The following is a 19,971-nucleotide window of genomic DNA, read 5'->3' as shown; positions in this document are numbered from 1 at the left end:
ATAAAAATCCCACTGATTTTGAAGGATCATATAATTAATTCTGAAAACATATTTCAAATGTGTCGGATACAACTCCAGATTGGGGACTTACAAAGGCATGGGTTACGGGGTTGTGGCGAGGGCACGCGCTTGTGATAAGAGTGATACCGGGGTCGATACAGGAGCGCGCACTCCGCGCAGCATCGTGTGGGTGACAGGCGCGACTGACGACCGACAACCCCCACAACACTGCTCCCGGCCAGTTACCCATTACCTAGCAGACACCTCAGATCTGACCCTACAGTCCTCAGAATCTTCAAGTTGGAAGGGAAAGTCGTTTCTATTTTCGGCAGGATCTTCACCCCGCCTCCGATTGTCAACCATATCCGCAACCTTATGGTATGTGATGCGCCATTATCTTTTCTCTGTTAACCCAGGTTCGACTCCCAACAGAGTTAGATCGGGTCTCTGATCGACCATAGACCATATGTTGTTGTAAAAACTATGTTGCCTTATCTGGGTGCAATAATATGAAACTATGCACATTAAGACAGTACGGTATTGTAAATGTTAAAAAATAAAATTATCCCGGTGACTTATGAAACATAAATATAATAATAAAAGTATATATTTAATTAAAATAATATATACTTATTTGTACTTGAAATGTTGGTTTATGTAAACTCTTCTACGATTAAAAAAAAATGTCTACATTAAAATACACCAAACATGGGTGTTTTTTAACGTACCCGTAAAAAATGCTTTTAGATACATAATTAAATACATTCGATTAATATTGATTTTAAAATTAAAAACACACAAAAATGCCTGTCTCAGCAAACCTGCAAACGACGCGAATTTTGTTTTCACCATATTTTCTTTAAGTTTTCTTTTATTTTAAGGAAATTTACCCTCACGTTTACTCTCGATGTAACTAATACTAGTCTCAATGATGACTTTGTTTTCCTACTAAGATGCAACTCATTACAAGACTAGAGAAACTTTATCAAAATACTCTAACAGGAAAATAAAATTAATTACGTGAATAAATTTACACTCTACAAGTTAGTATAGTATTTTGGAGCAAACCTAAAATGTTTACTTAAATATAACACTATATGGGCAACAAATAAAGGTTATGATATAAACAATTACGACATTGTTTCAAATGATACCATCCTAACACCATAAACAAAGGGGTTTACTCATATAACCATTTTTATAGCCTAATATCATTGATATAAGCTGATATGGTTCATATATGGTTGTTTTTTTTTCATGGCGAATCCGACAGCTCCATAATTAATTATGAATAAATACGTATAAAGTATTGCTTATCATGGCCATAACAGGTTGATCTGATCTTTGCTACTCGTAATATTAGGCCTACACTTATTTTCCAATATTTACATTTTAAATATGAAATAATCTCCAAATAACAAAAATACATTTTTTGAGTATGCCTACATTGCATATTGAATACAATAATTGTAGTCAATAATTATTTTTGACCTTCCACTGCGTAGGTTAGGTCCACTAGTTTAAAAATTCAATTTTTCGTTATTGCAGTGAAACATCTGTTTTCAATGTCATGCGTTATTGCGGGACTGGAGTGATTATGTTTATCCTTAAAATAAACTGCAGCTGAGGACATCAGCTGTCTTTTTTAACTTAAAATTCGTCCGCCGATTTGTTGGCCAGAAAATAGTCCTGATTAAAAAATACCACCGTGTCGCACTACATATTTTAATACATACACGTAACCTCCTTATCGACATTTAGATAAATGGACATGTTGACATTTTTTAGTAAACTAAGTTTTTAAAAAATTGTGTAATACCTAGTGCATATAAAATTTTTGTATTTGATAACCAAACTAGAAGGGTCGCATTTTGGGAGCTAATTTGTAATTTGTCTAAAGGAAACAATGGATAAAACTTGTCTTTTTTAATTATAATTAGGTTATAGAATGGTGCAGTATGACGAAAAATATAATTATTTATCACATTGACAAAATAACTTTTCAACTTTCATTCAGGGATCAGATAGGGGACAGTGATCACAATTACACTACTGGCATTCATTGGAGGTGGGAGGGGGATTTTAATATAAGCATTCTATTGATAGCTTATATTTTTTTAAAGTAACCCTAAAAATCATTTGTTGAATCAATCAACTCTACTAAACACTAGATTAATTAAATCTCCGCTATTCATATATAACATGTGTTTGTCGCAATAACACGAGATCTTCGCAATCGCGGGATAACATTAGTTTCACCGGGATCCCGGTATACGATGATGATGGTCAATATATTGCAGCGATGACGAGATGCGATGCGATGTCGATGTCTTATCGACGGCGGGGGAATGTCAATATATTGCAGCGATCACGGGTGTCGATGATGATGATGTTTTCGTGACTGAGGAAGAATGTAAATATATTGCAACGTTCGCACGGGAGGCGATGGCGATGTCTTCGCGAATTTCAATATATGTATTGCAGAGCGATCACGGTTACAACAACAACGGCAATGAAGATAGATGTCTTATCGACGGCGGGGGTATGCCAATATATTGCAGCGATCGCGGGCGGCGATAATGATGTCTTCGTGACCGCGAGGGAATGTCAATATATATTTGAATATATATTGTGACGATCACGGGTGACGATAATGATGTTTTCGTGACCGTGGGGGAATGTCAATATATTTCAGCGATCACATGTGTATTGGATTGTGTTTTTTACCGTACTTTTTAAATTTACCAGGATGTATTGGAAATGGAGTAAAAGTCTATTAATAACCTTCCATGGAGATGGTGAATGAAAAATGTTAAGTGAACTAATTGCCAGGATAAAAAGCTTACCAAAGCATCATTTAGGAAATAAGATAAAGATGTAAAGGCCTCTGAGAAGGAGAGTAAAAGTGGTTCATTCACGGTTAGGTGTTCTCAAGTCTCAAGTACCATTATTGTGCTTGGCTTTAAACAACACACGGAATAACTCGTGTTACTCGCTCATTTGGGCTTTTCAACTTGTAGTTGAACCACGTTGACATTTACTTTTCCTCTATAATTACCTGAGGATCAGGATCTATTACATTTTGTTGAACTATTATTTTTGTATAGTACCTCTTAACATGAGGTAATTTATATGCTAAATTTATATACAAAATTAAAAAAAAATCTTAACTATTTAATTCAATAACTTAAGTATAACTATAGTAATTTTATCTTTTAAAATATTGTTACAATAAATGTACAATAACTTTAGGGGAATTTTTATTCATACTGGGTGTTTTTTTTTATAAAAGTGGACACAGATTGTACAAGTAAACTTAAACTCTGTTTGAAGAAAATTGAGTTTGTTGGCTGCTATGCTTCCAGCTTCCATTACTTCATTACCGACCATTTAATATGCATTGTTGTCTTCATGTTTTGTGTTGTTGGGAATTTATTGTGAATAAGACTCAACAGTCAACATGGTTTTCTAAAACGCAACTATGTTTAAGATTAATGCATATTTGTGGAAAAATAAAAATTGTATTATTAATCTTTATATTTTTATAACCTGTAGTTGATTAATTAATTAATATGCCCATGAAAAGCTAATAACATTTTTCATTATTGTTCTTCACTCTTCACCAGTTGGATACTAAACTATTAACATTGCAAAGCTTGTGCAGTGTTCTCAAAGTCATGAAACTTATCTACCAATATGTTAATTTATTCTTGACATAAAAATGTTTAAATATTTTACCTACGACCGTTTTTTTAAAAATATCCATTTCAGTTCAGTTCTTAGAATTGAAGTTTCACTTAACAGCTGTTTACTTTCATAACAGCATAGTTTCATTTCATAACACCATAGTTTTTCTCATAAACACGGGTAACGGACCAATGAGGTTCAAGGATTGAGAGAAAATAAGTAAAGTTCTAATGTTTCGAACGTCAACTAATCAGCTGATCAGCTGATCAGTTGACAATTTTAATTGTTGATCCGACTTGTTCCTGTTGATACTAGCGTATTCTTAACCTAAGTTTGTGGAAGTTAAAGGAAGGTGGATTGAACTGATTTAAAAATGTCAGTTAGTGAAAGTGAAGTTGACGAAATGGAAATGAGAGCACAAACTGTTTGTGCTAATCTTTTGCCACCAAAATCGAAACAAATGTATGAAATTACATACCAGCAATTCATTAAATGGACGAAACAAAATAAGGTTAAATTAATAAATGAAAATGTGCTTCTGGTTTATTTTGAAAACCTCTTAACCAGTGTTTCAACCAACTCGTTGTGGACCACATGTTCGGTGCTGAAATCTAACTGTAAATTAAAGGTCCGTGAAGTTGGCGTACCCATATTAGCGTATCCACTTTTGTTCATACCAATCGTTAGTTCATCGTTAGTTCTCGATAGTTCCCAAATTTTTTCGTTAGTTCTCAAAAAATAAAAAAGTTATAGCTGTTAATAAGTGGGTAAGCTAACTTCACACTTCCGGTTTCTAGCTCGCGCCGTTTTCTGATAAAGAATGTTTTCATCTATATATCAATCGTTAGTTCTTCGTTAGTCCTCGATAGTTCTCCAATATTTTCGTTAGTTCTAAAAAGTAAGTTACGAGGCATACAAAATGGGTACGCTAACTTCACAATTATTGAATTTCCAGCGGGCACCGTTTTCTGACAATAAATGCTTATATCTATATACCAATCGTTATAGTACTTCGTTAGTTCTCGATAGTTCTCCAATATTTACATTAGTTCTCAAAAAATAAAAAAAGTTACGAGGCATACAAAGTGGGTACGCTAACTTCACGGTCATAGAATTTCCAGCGGGCACTGTTTTCTTACTATAAATGCTTATATCTATATACCAATCGTTAGTCCTCCGTTAGTTCTCAATATTTCTCCAATATTTACGTTAGTTCTCGAAAAATAAAAAAGTGAAGAGTTATACAAAGTGGAAAAGCTAACCTCACAATTATAGAATTTCCAGCGAGAACAGTTTTATGACTATAAATGCCACCAAAATTAATTATATATAAATCTATCGTTAGTTCTCGATAGTTCTCCAATATTTACGTTAGTTCTTGAAAAATTAAAAAGTTACGAGGCATACAAAGTGGGTATGCCAACTTCACAACTACCTATACAATTTCCAGCGGGCACCGTTTTCTGACTAAAAATGCTTATATCTATATACCAATTGTTAGTTCTTCGTTAGTTCTCAATAGTTCTCCAATATTTACGTTAGTTTTTTAAAAATTAAAAAGTTACGAGGCATACAAAGTGGGTACGCCAACTTCACAATTATAGAATTTCCAGCAAGAACAGTTTTATGACTATAAATGCTTATATCTATATACCAATTGTTAGTTCTTCGTTAGTTCTCAATAGTTCTCCAATATTTACGTTAGTTCTCGAAAAATAAAAAAAGTTACGAGGCATGCAAAGTGGGTACGCTAACTCCACAGTTATAGAATTTCCAGCGGGCTCGCCTTAAATTTTCTACTCGTGTCGTAAAGACTAACTTAACGCAATCGTTGCGTAAACTACTATTACCTTACATCTATTTTTTTTCTCTTTGAAATCATAATGTCTGTAATGAGACATCAAAAATTACATCTTTTTGTACCAGTCAATGTAGAAAAATCCTAGATATTTACTCAATGAAATGAACACAGGGAAGCGATGTCCATACATTGCATTCCTGATTCTCAATGAAATACCGTACAGTATGAAACACAATCAATATGGAAAAACTAAAACTCAATAATCCACTGCAATGTTCAAGAGAGGACACAAGTTTGAAAAAATCCAATAACCATCCACTTTCACATTGAAATTCATCGACACAAATACTTAATATTTGAAACCTTACAATATGATGGTAATAATAAATGTAGTACCTTAATTCTAGTATACCTATATAATGATATCTAAGTTATTTAAATACGCTTTATTTTAACAATCTAAACACTTAAAATAAATATAAATACCTACTAAATGTAGTATTTTGTCTGATTTCATGTTAACAGACATATAACTACAAAACACAAAGTCACAACTAATATCACACAGCACATATTCCTTGCCAATACAGTTCACAAAATAAAATAACCACAAGTACTACAGCTTTTGGCCTTTCCACTCGTGATGCCACAATACTTTAAAACCAAATTGGATTTCCTTGTTCTTTTGTGTTCTTTTCACATTTCTACAGCTTATATGTTTGGAGGAAACAAAACGTGATTTCACTTTTAAATAATTTAACAAATATTCAAAGTTAAATTGTTCTGTTCTTATCTTCAATTCTCTTCTGATTTTTAATTTTTTGGATGTACACACTTTAATTTATGACTGTCTAAACATAATTAATCAGTGTTAGTATTTTGGTTAAGAATTGATGATAAAATCAAGTACAACTAAGAGTAATTAATATCATACCCCTCCCCTACCAGGTGATATCATGTATTATACTTAATACCTATATAAACACAATAAACGTGTAAACCTACATCTATCGCGAAACAGCATGATCGAACTATGGGAACGGGGCTTTATGGGGGTAATAATTGGGTTTTCCTATTTTTCATAAAATTTAGCAATTTCTTTCCAAACCATTTTGTAGAGCTTAAAAAAACAAATAATTAAATATATTGAAGTGTTATTATGCGCCTAATCGTTACGGAGAAAATTCCAAAAAATATAAATTTAAAATTCCCATGTTAGTTTTATGGAGAATAAGTAAACTGTTGTAGTTTGTTTTTATGAACATATTTTTATCAAATTTGGAAAATGCTTTTATTTCTTACTAAACTATTAAAATTTTACAAAAAAAACTCTTTAGCCTCCCTGTTGCAGCAAACCCAAGTACTCGTTAAACTAATTAAATAGGGAATAAATGTGATATTTTTATGGAGACATTTTAGTGTAAATCTTTTAGGCAAATGAAAATTTGCTTAGTCTGCCTGCAGGTTTGCTTTGGGTATTTTTTAATACAACTGAATTTCCTACCTATCTGACTACACATTGTTTTGAAAAGTGAGATAGATAAGATTGAAGATTGCTCAGTTACGATAAGATTATATTTGCCTTTTACTTGAATCAAGGAGGGACGATATCCAGTACTTACATTGTTGTTAAAATTGGACACTTTCTCCTAAGCTATTGTGAACCTAACTAAGATGTATTCTGTAAGTAACCTTAGTATATTAACTATTGTTGTATAATTTTAAATAATAAGATGAATAAATATTGTTTTAGGACCATTATTTAGTTTGACTTAAATATGGTGGGTATAATGCAAATCACAAAGGAAAAGAATGTAGGTGATTTAGATGCTGAAATAACGGGTGTCTTCAGTTACAATTTATGAAATTATCAAGTTAAATAACAACCTTCGCCGACGTTGACGTTTATAGTATCATCACCGTTTGCAGCAACATATTGAATATTTAGCCAACATTTGTAGTTATTCCTGCTGGATTCGCTAGCTTTGTCGACAATCGTAACTTTATTAGTTATTTATTACTAGGGGATTTGCAAATTTGCTAACATCACTAACGATCACGGCTACCTCAATAGCTTTGCTGACGACATTTGTAATATTGTTGCTAGAATCTTCAATGTTCTCGTCATTTTTGCAAACATCGTCAATAGCACACGGATATTGCTAACTTCGATGAAGTTCGTGAAAATATTGCCAGCTCCCATGACGTTCACAGTCACATTGCTAGCTTCGACAATTTTTGGGTGATAAGTAGTTGGCTAATTGTACTAACATATTTTATAAAATTAAATAATTTCTACTATTTCAGGAACTAGGTTTCTCTACTGGGATTTCTAAACAGCGGGGAACATCAAGACTCTACTGTACAACTGTACAACTGTACAACTGTGGTAACTTATACGTTACCACAATGTAAATTTTCCCAATTTCTCTGAGTGTACATGGCAAAAATACCTTCAGATATCAAATCCAAAAATTATATATGCATTTGAACATTGTGAACCACATACCGGTACATGAAAAAAAATCTTTTGGAAAAAATAAGTAGTCATTTAAAAATATTTACCTAGGTACTGATAAAAGATAGCATTATATATCGCCGGTCCCCTTGCGAAGGGGTGTAACTGCAAATTTGACCGTTTTAGAGTTATAGCCACCAGCCAGTTGGCATTGGTAGTGCGCAAGTCCACACAAAGTGGCGTATCTGTATCTCAAATAGCAAGGAAGTTATGAGTCAGAATGTATTTAGGCGTATCTGCGTATTAAAGAGATCGTGTTCTCACGAAGTGGCGTATCTTCTCTTACATATTATGTTATACTTAGTATTTTTACTTAATTACATTCAAATTGCAAAAACAACGGCTGAAGCAGTGAAACAACCTGACAATTTTTAAATATGTTAATTGATATGTTAAACTTAATGGTTGAGAATCGATATGTTGTCAAGGATTCATTAGATATCAACCACTTTGATAGTTGACATAAGTTATAAGAAAAACCGTCTTGATAATGCACTGTAGTAAACATTTGAGCTTCAAGTAGTTAGATCAATACGTAAAACATACACACACAAAAATTGGATCTTAATTTTTTTGTTTCTGTGATGGAGAAGGTAAATTAACGTTTTGTCTCGGACAGCAAAAATCTCCCTTACAAAGAGGAAGTTGACTCCCTAGGGACAATGAGAGGGTAGAACACTGGAACAGTAACAACAACAAAATAGGGAGAATAAGTTACTCTTTTTACATGCAACTCTTCGCACTATTGTTATGTTAAAGATTTATTTAAGATAAAATGTATGCAAAGGTAAATAAACATTTTTTGTTCTTGAAACTGACATTAAAATGCTGAAGACATATCTTGACTTGTGTTGATTACCAATATTAATGCATTTTCTATTTGTGTGCATAGGATATGTAATGTCTGAAAATGCTTACTTTCTGGAGTATCTCAGAACGGAATATTTAGGGTAAGGTTGATGGAATCAATCAGTTTATTTAGGAATTATTTCTAATTAAAAAACTCTTAGTATGAATTTTCCTATTCTGGCTTAAAACAAAAAATATTTAGGTACAAAAAGGCTTTTGAGTTTATTTCTATTTTTAAAGTAGTAAACATATAATCCAAATTTAAATAAAGCAGAGGTTTTAGTGTGGATTGGAACAGTGAGAAACTTATATTCTTAGCGGTAAAGTCTTCAGTGTATTTTAATATTATCAATTTGATAACTTTTTCAGACAAGAACTACAGAAGGAGGTGCTTCAGAGGGAGGAGAGGGAACTATCAACCTGGGACCAACCATCCCAGGAACACCACTCACAAACCCGACACCAACGTCCAAGGAGACAAATGTACCTACACAATATGAAAGACCAATTGAAATATCAACATTTGAAAGACCACCGACAAACTCGGCCACAGAACCGTTTGAAAGACCACCACCTAACCAGAAAAAAGATTTTGTATCTAACAAACCTAACATTTCAAAAACACAAATGAATGGTGAGTTTTTAAAACACAAAGTAGAGTCTTTAACCCTTGCTATGTTGGGGAGCGAGCTGACGTAGTGGTTAGAGCGCGGGACTTCAGTCCCTTAGGTCCCGGGTTCGATCCCCGACAAGTCACCAATGGATTTTATCTAAGTGATAATGCCGCAACCCCTAGGTCTAGCCTGAAGTAATGTGAAAAACAATCCCAGGCTCGTGCCTAGCGTCCTAGGACAAAAAAAACCCTTGCTATGTCACTGTTTATTAGACTTAAAATTTGATGCCACATTTCTCATCAGACACTATAGATTTACCTAGAGTGCAATACAGAATACAAAGAAGCAAAAATAATATAAGAATATAAGAATAAATATCAGAAATGGGACGCCATCAGCGTAAGTGCAACAAATCTCTGAAAACCTAGATCCAGCCTTGCTTGAGTGTAATTATGGAGTATATTTTATCCTCATTTGACTAAGACAATGTACAAAAGTACTTAATTAAAAAAAAACAAGATAGAACTTTGGGTTAAACAAAATCCTTTAATGGATTATTTAGATGAAAATGTTTAATGTGTTAGGCCTAATCTTTGTGTATACTTGAAGTTTTGCCTAAATGATTATAAAGCGTGGATGTATTGTTGAACTTAGAAGGATCAGAGTATTCAAAGAACTTACCTGTAGAAAAGACACTCTACTCTTGTAAAATAAGAGTCAAAGAGGTTCCCAATAATGAGACACTTTTCAATTGTTTATTCAAAAACTCAATTGCTCTCACAGCCTTATAAACTCTCTTATTATATAAATTAATTCTAGTAAATGTTGAACAGAGTTCCGGGAAGCGTTTAGGCTGTTTGATAAGGACGGAGATGGAAGTATCACACAGGAGGAGTTGGGCAGAGTAATGCGGAGTTTGGGACAATTTGCGAGAGAAGAGGAGTTGCAGCAGATGCTACATGAAGTAGACATTGATGGTGAGTAAAATAACAAAATGATAAGGGGAAAAACTTTCAAAACAATTAATTAGGTTCACAATATTATGAATAAATGCATTTGTAGAGTAAATTACTTTAAAAATTTTTACATGATTTAAGTATTGCTTTAGAGTAAGCAGCTGAGTGGTTATAATGCTAGCCTGACAATCTAATGGTTTCTGGTTCGATCCTGAGAAAAGCCTAGATATTTTTAAGGCTGGAAACTGGAGCTGTTCTTGATCATTGAGATTTTTAATGGATGGTTCTGGCTACAGAACATGCTGATCTTAGTAAGAAAGCAGTCATCTCATTCATTCAACATATGCTACCCTTCACCCATCATCAACTTAAAATACCCTGAAGTTGTCTTTGTAAAATCTGACCTAATCATTGATCATGATATATATTATCAAATGATAGCATAAGGTCAAGTAATAAAGGTCCAGGTAGATTAGTTTATATTATATTGCGACTGTCGTTAGGTGAATGTAAGGCTTGGTTGAGAATTTAACAAAATAATACTGGTGGATTCAAGAAACAATTTGGTTTAGTGAATTAAATATGTAAACGGGAAGGGGTAGAGCACAGTCGCCATCCAGATGTTCACACTTTGGCTCTAACTAAATAAATAACCCAGACCTCCCATGGTAGTGGGATGCCAGATATCAGTGAAATCAATCAGGACATTCAGTCAGTGGTCTGACCACATATCACCACAATATCACCTAGCAGACTATTATAGTCAGGAACCAAATACTATGTAAACATGTGACAGCCTAGTTAAATATTTAACTAGGCCTAATGTTTAATGGTCTTTATCCAACGGCCTTTAATGCTGTGCATTATGTGTTCATGGGTGTCCGATCTAGGCTGCCTAGTAAGTGTATTCAATCCTCTGCAATATCTTGAATTTACAATAAACTTGATTAATTTGCTCTATGAATTTTCAGGAGATGGTTACTTCAGCTTTGAGGAGTTTGTTGAAATTGTTTCCAACATGGGAGCAACAGCTGAAAAAACTGCAGACCAAGAAGAAAAGGAGCTCCGAGATGCATTCAGAGTAAAGAACTTTTTATTCATGCAATTCTAATTGTAATTATAATTATATATTATTATGCAACACAATCTACAATGATCCTAAGAAAGACCAGAGAATGTACCAAAACAAACAGTTCTGAAATTAGAAACTTGTGTATATTTTTGTCAGCAGCTATTTACCAACTTATGTTTTTTAAGAAAGGATATTGTTTTTGCGAATAGCCTTGTAGTTTGCTTGTACTGTTTGCTTGTAAGGCGACTTGCCGCTTAGCACGATTTAAATAATGTTATGTTATTAAATTTCCCGCCAAATTTGAGGTAAGGTCAATGTTACAATTTTTTACCACAAGAAGCATACTCAATGGTGACATTTATTGCAAAATGACAAAAGTTATGGCCCTAATGCAATGAGTGAGGGCAGGCCATAAAATAACATGTTAACTGCTGAGATTTTGTCGCTCAGTGACTGAGAGTGGTGCCGGCATATTTTTTTATGATTCACATTTTAAATGTATCGGAATTTAAAAAACAACACAATATAAATATTTTAGAGTACAGTATTGAGCTATGATTTTGGCCCAAGAGGTTGTGAAGGGAGCCTTGGCCTGTTACAACGTTCTAGAATACGTAGTTAAGTGAGATTATGTGGACTATTTACAAGCAAATATAATCGAAAAATTCATTAAAAGATACGTAGAAATGTGTGATTTTCACTTTGCTTTAACTTATGCAAAAATTTCCGGGGGGAACCGACAGACCCCCAGTAAGTCCGGCGCCACTGTCGCTCAGTGGAAATCCCTTAAAATATGCTCTGAGTGAGGGTAAAGTGGGAAAGTAGGTTTGGAAGTGTATAAATGGCTGTGAAAACCTTTTTCCTTTGTGGTCTTCTGTGAGAATTCTGAGTACCCACCAAAATGACAATTCCTTCCGAAGTAGACATTTTCACAACCATTTTTTAACACTCCCTAACCTATTTCTGCACCCTAACTCATTGCATTAAGGTTATAATCTTCAGTCATCTGGCGATGAATTTCCGCAGCCAATATTTTTTTGCAGTCAAAAGCATTGACCCCGTATGCAGTGGAAGAGACAATAATTTTAGTTTTATAGACACACAGCACACAGCAAATTATACACGTCAGCAATAGAGCGGCAATGGACACCATTCTGTTCACAAATTAGGCCAGTAAGCAGCGGAGAAGCCTCGACATGCCAACTTCAGAGCTATACGCAGAAACGGCCGTTACTTTAAAAAAAAGGTCCCTCATAGATGAAATGAGTTTATTGAAATCCATAAAACCACATTGATATTCTTACATATGAATTTTAAAATTTAAAGTCTTGGTGATGAAACTGAAACATGGTGGCTATATGAGAGGCTCGGTGCTACTCAGGAACATGTATATTTTTTCTCTTTTGTCGGCTCTTAATAAGTCTTCTAATTAAAAATCTCTTCTGAAAGCGCTTTCACTTTCACAAAAATTATTAAATGGTGAAATATAGTGGAAGTAAGGTGGGGTTAGAAAGTTTGTTCTTTAAGCCTGGTAATGGAAGCAAAGTTGTGAAAAGAGAATTTTAGTTTCTAGTTTTTATTTTAATAAGGGAAACAAAATTTGGTTAAAGTTTAACAGAACGACTGACCTAAAAGCTGACTATTTGTTTTTTAATTGTTTCTTATATACATAACATTCCATACATAGGGTTACAAACAATTAATTGTGATTTTCCTTTAGGTATTTGATAAACACAATAGAGGCTACATAAGTGCTTCTGACTTGCGGGCTGTTCTTCAATGTCTGGGAGAAGATTTGTCTGAAGAAGAAAGTAAGCAATCTTTACCATTCTATAAGAACCAAAGTATCTAAAACCATTTAATTTAGTTACATCTTGAATATGTACTAACCTCATATAAATCCCTCCACTTACATCATGAGAAGTACAGTGTAGATAAGGTTAGTGTCATAGATCAGATAAATCTATACCAGACATACCAATCAAAACAACAAAAAATATCAACAAGTGGTAATTCTCCTATCGACTAGAGTGATAAATTCGGTTCTTTCAAAGAACCAAGTCTTTAATCCTGTCAAACAGCACCTTGGAATGTGTAGCTATTGCGACCATTGCGGAAATGGGAAAAAAATGTTTACCCCATAAACCCCCTTTCCCATAGTCCGATCATACTGGTTCACAAACTCAATCGAATTAATTTAGGTTTACACCTTTGTACAAAATTTCAACAAAATCAAATAATTTTTTCTCAAGTTATCTTGCTAACGGACATATATACAGAGTGTTCCGTGAGTAAACAGCCTAACTCCAGGAAATGGCTCTATGGGTCAAAATGATGAGTTAAACAAAGTATAACATTTTTCCAAAATTGCTTCGTTAACCAGATATCAACCATTTTGTTTTTTTCACATTACAATTTTTATCTTTAAAGTTTTTCAATCGACCATTCGGAACTTGGTATGTATGTTAAGATAAAAGAGACCCATGTTGGAAAAAAGTTCATCTTGATTCATCTTAAGATTTCAAAATGGCAGCTATTTCAATTTTTAAACTTAAATTACTAAGAAAAGGCTGATTTTATAAAAAGATTTGAAAAACACTTTTATTTAGCATTTTTAATTCCCTATCAAACACTACCAAGTTCAAAAAGATCTAATGAGAAATAGCTGAAATATTACAATTTTTAGATGTAAAATCGGGTAGAAAAGGCTAAGCTAGTCAGGTTTGCCCCATTTTGTATGATTTTAGCAAATTTCCCATATAGGGAATAAGCTATTACCGTAGGTCTCATGTTAAGACCTGGACTGATTTACTTTTTCGTTTTGATGTTTTCAGAGGTTAAAAACACCATCTGTTCAAATTCATATATATATATGTGTGTGTGTGTCTCTCAGCACGATAACTCAAGCAAAAATGATCAGATTTTGATGAAATTTGGTACAAACATGTAAACCTACGTTTATTTGAACGAGTTTGCGAACTAGCATGATTGGACCATTAGAACAGGATTTTATGGGGGAATTTATGGGGTATAAAATGGTATTTCTCGTTTTTTACCCTCAATACATAAAATTTCCCACTTTCTCTCTAGACCATTTTGAAGTGCTTGAAAAACTAACTGTTGTACTTTGCTTGTTTATGGATATACAGTAGAGTCCCGCAAACTCGGCACTGGATAACCCGGCAGTCTGGATAACTCGGCCATCACCTGGCTCAGAAAATTAGTGATTTTTTGAGTCTGAGTTAAACATGGACACAAGCCAGCTCAAGTATAATCATTTGCAACTCGTACTAAGGATTTGTTGTACTATATCTGATGACTTAATACTGACTTGTAATATAATAAATCTAATTGAAAAAGGCGGTTAAAATGCTTAAAAATTGTATTGCTCTTATTTTTAACTCTAGTTCCCGATAACCCGACATTTCACAAACTCGGCACCCTTCCAGTCCACATTACGCCGAGTTTGCGGGACTCTACTGTATATTGATCAAACTTGGCAAATCTATTTATTTTATACTAAGCGAATAATTTTTTTACTAAAAAACACTTGTTTATCCTCCATGTAGCAGCAAACCTAGGTACTTGACTCGTTAAACCTAATGTTATTTAAATAGATTTAATTTAAAATCAATTCAGACAAATGGAAATTCACTTAGTCTGCAGGTTTGCTGCGGGGAAAGTATTTAGTTGTAAAATGAGGCCAACCTGACTAGCTTCTGCCTAGTCTACCCCAATTACTAAAAATTGTAATATTTCAGCTATTTCTTATTCGATCTTTTTGAGCTTGATATAGTTTGATAGGGAATTAAAAATGCCAGATAAAAGCGTACTTGACATTTTTTCATAAAATCAGCCATTTTGAGAAATTTAAGTTCAAAAACTTTAAGTGGCCGCCATTTTGGTATTTTAAGTTGAATCCAGATGACTTTTTTTCTAACATGGATTTATTTTACACACATACCAAGTTTCATAAAGATCGGTAAAAAAACGAAGATAAAAATGTCCATGAAAAATTACAAAATGGTGGATATCTGGTTAACAAAGCGATTTTGAAAACATTAAATTTTTTATTTTCTCTTTATTTTGACCCAAGGAATCACTACGTAAATTGTGTCCCCACCTTTTTTGAACAAACTGTATATATGAATTTGATCGGATGGTGTTGTTAGGGACATAAAAAACTAAAAAGTATATCGGTCCTGGGTCTTACCGTGCCACCTACGGTAATAGCTCATTCACTATATGGGAAATTCAGTAAAGACCTTTGTCAACATAATAAAATATAAAATCATTAAATTTAAAACTAAAAACTAACCTATGAAAAATATCTAACATGTCTCAGCTGGGAAGCGGGAAGGTGTTAATAGTACTTGCATAAAATTCCATGCTTGGCAATTCTCACCTGGAAACTATCTACTTATCAACATTTCACTCAAACTTTTATTCACGGGCTTATTGTTTGATTTCAGTTGAAGACATGATCAAAGAAGTAGATGTGGATGGTGATGGTAGAATCGACTTTTACGGTAAGTTGTGTTTTTTGTAAGTAGTTTTTTTTTTTTTTTTTTTTTTTTTGTATTAATAACTAAATTAAAAAGCCTATGTTAATTTTGGCTGACCATTATCTTAGCAACATCGTTTCACCTGTTAACTTATTCAATTTTATTGTTATGACGGAATGTTTCAGAGTTTGTGCATGCCCTCGGAGAGCCAGGAGCCGATGATGACATGGAAGAAGAAGATGAAGATGCTTTGATACAAGGCTAATCAACACCATCCATATCAAACAGACATTTCTGAATTTACTTGGAAACTATAATTTAAATGTTGAGTTTACACCATACAAAGCTTATTTTTCAACATTTGAAGTGAGTGTTGAATTAATATAACTAAAACAATTTATATATTTCTTAGTTCATTCATTTTTTTAAATCTACCATTTGGGTTCAAATTTTTAGAAAAATTAGGTATCTATATTGTTAACCATTTGACTCACAAAGAACTATACAGACTGTCCCAAAAGTCCCGGACCGGTTTAATATTTTCTAAACGACTACAGATAAATCAATAAGATTTGGTACATCAACACCACACCTAAAAATCTACTTTTTTAAGGAAATATCGAATTTCTGTCACATCATGGGGACGTCCTGCAAGGAGTCAGAAGGGAATCTTAAATAGAAGCATAGGTTGACATGTACATCAAATAAAAGGTCTTTACTAGCAGAATATAATGCTGCAAATTTGAGCTCAAACGGACAACCAAGTCAAGAATGACAGTGGTTCAAAGATTCATTTAATTTGCATTTGGGGGCACAGCCCTAGGAATTGGAAAAAAATTGTTAACGTAAGCATAGGTCGATATGCACATCAAATTAAAGGTCTTTACTAGCAGAATATAATGCTGCAAATTTGAGCTCAAACGGACAACCAAGTCAAGAATGACAGTGGTTCAAAGATTCATTTAATTTGCATTTGGGGGCACAGCCCTAGGAATCGGAAAAAAATTGTTAACGTAAGCATAGGTCGATATGCACATCAAATTAAAGGTCTTCACTAGTAGATTACGATGCCGTAAATTCAAGCTCAAAAGAACGCCTGAGTAAAAAATGGCAGTCGTTCAAAGATTCAAAATGGGAGGTTCAAGAAATCTTTGAACGGCCGCCATTTTGTAACGGGTTGTCCTTTTGAGGCGCGGTTTCCGGCATTGAACTCTGCTAGCTAAGCTCTTTAAACTGATGTGCATATTGACCTATGCTTCTATTTAAGATTTCCTTCTGACTCCGTGTGGGACGTCCCCATGATATGACAGAAAATTGATAGTTCCTTAAAAAAGTAGATTTTTAAGTGTGGTGTTGATGTGCAAAATATTATTGATTTATCTCTTGTCGTTTAGAAAATATTAAACCGGTCCGGGACTTTTGGGACAGTCTGTATAATGGGGTGCCATAATTTAAAAATAATTACTGGAAGCTACTGTTGTAGGGCTTGTGCGACAGACATTTATTTGTGATCAATGCACAGGCTCTACAGTGTACAATGCCATCAGGTTGTGGGTTCAAATCTGTCTCAGTCAGGTCTCATTAGGAGCTAACTTGTCAATGGCAAATCTAAATAGGAGAGCCTCTTTTAATAACAGTAATTGGACGTTTCTAATGGAAGTTGACTAAGTGGTGTATTATTATTTGTTAGCTACACTATTATTTGTGCACGGTTGCAGTTACTGACAACTGATTTATATGAACATTTTTACTGTCTCACAAGATACAGAAAATTTAAGAAAATAATCAAATCAACCAATAATCTCAGGGGTTCAAACGGTTAAGAAAGACTGATTGGATCACATTATTATGGCAAAATAATGCCTCAATGCAAATGGTCTCGGGGAGCGAGCTGGCGTAGTGGTTAGAGCGCGGGACTTCAGTCCCTGAGGTCCCGGGTTCGATCCCCGCCAAGTCACCAATGGATTTTATCTAAGTGATAATGCCGCAACTCCTAGGTCTAGCCTGAAGTAATGTGAAAAACAATCCCAGGCTCGTGCCTAGCGTCCTAGGACAAAAAAAAAAGAAAAGGCAAATGGTCTCACTTTGTACATATTTTTTCCACAAAATTTATGTGTATTTTCCTCTATGTGTGAAACCCGGACACAGCTATTCTATTATTACTGACATTAAGCAAAAGAATTTCTCAATTAAGCAATTATCTGCTTTGTGGTTTATTGTCTTTGAATACCAAATCTTCCTCGACCTTGCTCTTAATAGAGTATAGTGACAAGACCAAACAGCTAATAAATAGCCAATAAAAAGTAATACTGCTATCAGACAAGTTTAATATAAGAATATATACAAGTTGGTGTGAAAATAAATGTTTAATCATTTATACTACTGCAAAACCTATAGTTTTCAGGTATAAATTGTTTACGTTTCTGTACAAATGATTATCTAGAATCCAATATTTTCAGAATCTGTCAGGATTTCTATCTTACAATCATATTTGTATTGTTTGATAAAATCAAAATGTATTGTGATTATTGAATTTTTAAATATATGATTACCTTAAATGTAACACCAATTAACTGGGACATTTCTACATTATTCATGTGAGGTGCAAATCCTTACAAAGCTATGCTTCAATGTCATATATATCATCTCCTGGCTTGTGCTAATATTGTGTATAATTTTTAATAAATAAATTCGTATCATTGTGTAAACGCTATCTTTTATCCACCTATTCCCCTTCATCTAGACTTTAAGGATGAATTTCCTATGGTTGGTTATTTAGACTTCTAATAAATAAAGATCTGTTGTTTTTACATTAACCATTACCATTTAGGTCTAGTTGAATTAACCATGAAAACAATAATTTTCATTCGATGAAAAAATTAATTTCTTATTAGTTAAATTATTTAATTAAAACTATGTTAGTTTGTAATGGCGAGGTTTAATTTAATTGATTTATGCTGTTGAATTTAATGTTTTTTTTGTAACTTTAAAATAAATATATCCCCATCCTACAACCTGTACCTTTGCGTTATTCCCTACCCCTCCGTAGTTCGTACTCCGAGTTAGAAATTACAAGACTAAGGTTCCTCGCCCACACAACGATTTTGGTTGCTCGACATCATGCCACCAAGAACATTTTTTTTTTTTTTTTTTTTAAGAGGTTGGCGGCCTCTTTTAACCTTGCATTTGCCCGTCCACATAGACTAAGCGCCCGTGCGTGGATCGTTTACAGCAAAGCAAGGAGTGAGCCGGTACAGTACAAAGGTGAACTGTACTGATAAAATGTTACCGGCAGTGACCAGGATCCGAACCCACGACATCGCTGCCTTGGGCCCGAAGTCCGCGACGCTACCGACTGAGCCACCGACTCACTAAAACTCACATTGTATCGGTGGAGCGGTCCTTGCCCACACAACGACACATTATCGGTAAAACAAGCAGGTACTCAGCAGCAGTGTACGAGTGTAATCGTTGCGCAACAATCTCAAGAGGGGTTACATTTATAAAATAGTAAAACAATGGATCCTGAATCTAGCAAAAGTGCTAGATTTACTACTTTCACGCTAAAAAATGTCCTTAGGACATTGAATTGAAAAAAAAGACACTAAAACTAACGATATGGACGGTGCTCGTTCACGTGGTTTGAGCATAGGTGTATACTAATTAATCAAAATAGGGAACCCACAAGAGCATACCACACTCTTTTTAAAGGACGTGATGATTGTAAGTTTCAATGTTAGTCACTATTCACTCCAATGTACAGAAGCAGTATATGCCAAGTGCACTACAAGGAAACACAGCAAGAACTACTGCTGAGAACGGGCTACTGCCAACAAAATATAGGTGTGTGGGCCAACCTCCATTTGGTTACGTACGCCAATATGTTCCAATGAATCGGGCGACAGTCGTGGATCACAATGGCAGTGGACGACTGCACGCCGACCGATTGTCGTCGTTGTTCGACTGTTG

General features: G+C 34.2%; 1 protein-coding gene across 2 annotated transcripts; it reads left to right on the top strand.

Annotated features, from left to right (window-relative positions):
- The first annotated feature begins 200 nt into the window (after positions 1-200).
- LOC128998606 (calmodulin-beta-like) lies at positions 201-18,710 on the top strand. 2 transcript variants are annotated; one of them, XM_054424820.1, is made up of 7 exons: positions 201-378; positions 9,225-9,489; positions 10,303-10,446; positions 11,397-11,506; positions 13,218-13,308; positions 15,970-16,026; positions 16,188-18,710. In XM_054424820.1, exons 1-7 carry the CDS (start codon positions 376-378, stop codon positions 16,265-16,267), a joined length of 750 nt encoding a protein of 249 aa, XP_054280795.1. In that variant the 5' UTR covers positions 201-375; the 3' UTR covers positions 16,268-18,710. The 2 variants fall into 2 exon arrangements, with proteins under 2 accessions (XP_054280795.1, XP_054280794.1); XM_054424819.1 differs by lacking the exon at positions 201-378 and adding an exon at positions 7,144-7,171.
- Positions 18,711-19,971: the final 1,261 nt, after the last annotated feature.

The sequence above is a fragment of the Macrosteles quadrilineatus genome, unplaced genomic scaffold (genome assembly GCF_028750875.1).
Source record: "Macrosteles quadrilineatus isolate MER2022 unplaced genomic scaffold, UCM_ALF_1.0 Scaffold_7__1_contigs__length_78375512, whole genome shotgun sequence".
NCBI classification, from domain to species: domain Eukaryota; kingdom Metazoa; phylum Arthropoda; class Insecta; order Hemiptera; family Cicadellidae; genus Macrosteles; species Macrosteles quadrilineatus.
This window is presented reverse-complemented; position numbering and strand designations above follow the sequence as displayed.

Coding starts and splice junctions, on each gene's coding strand:
- LOC128998606 (XM_054424819.1), top strand. Junction 9,490..10,302: donor TTCAAAAACACAAATGAATG/GTGAGTTTTTAA, acceptor AATGTTGAACAG/AGTTCCGGGAAGCGTTTAGG. Junction 10,447..11,396: donor ACATGAAGTAGACATTGATG/GTGAGTAAAATA, acceptor ATGAATTTTCAG/GAGATGGTTACTTCAGCTTT.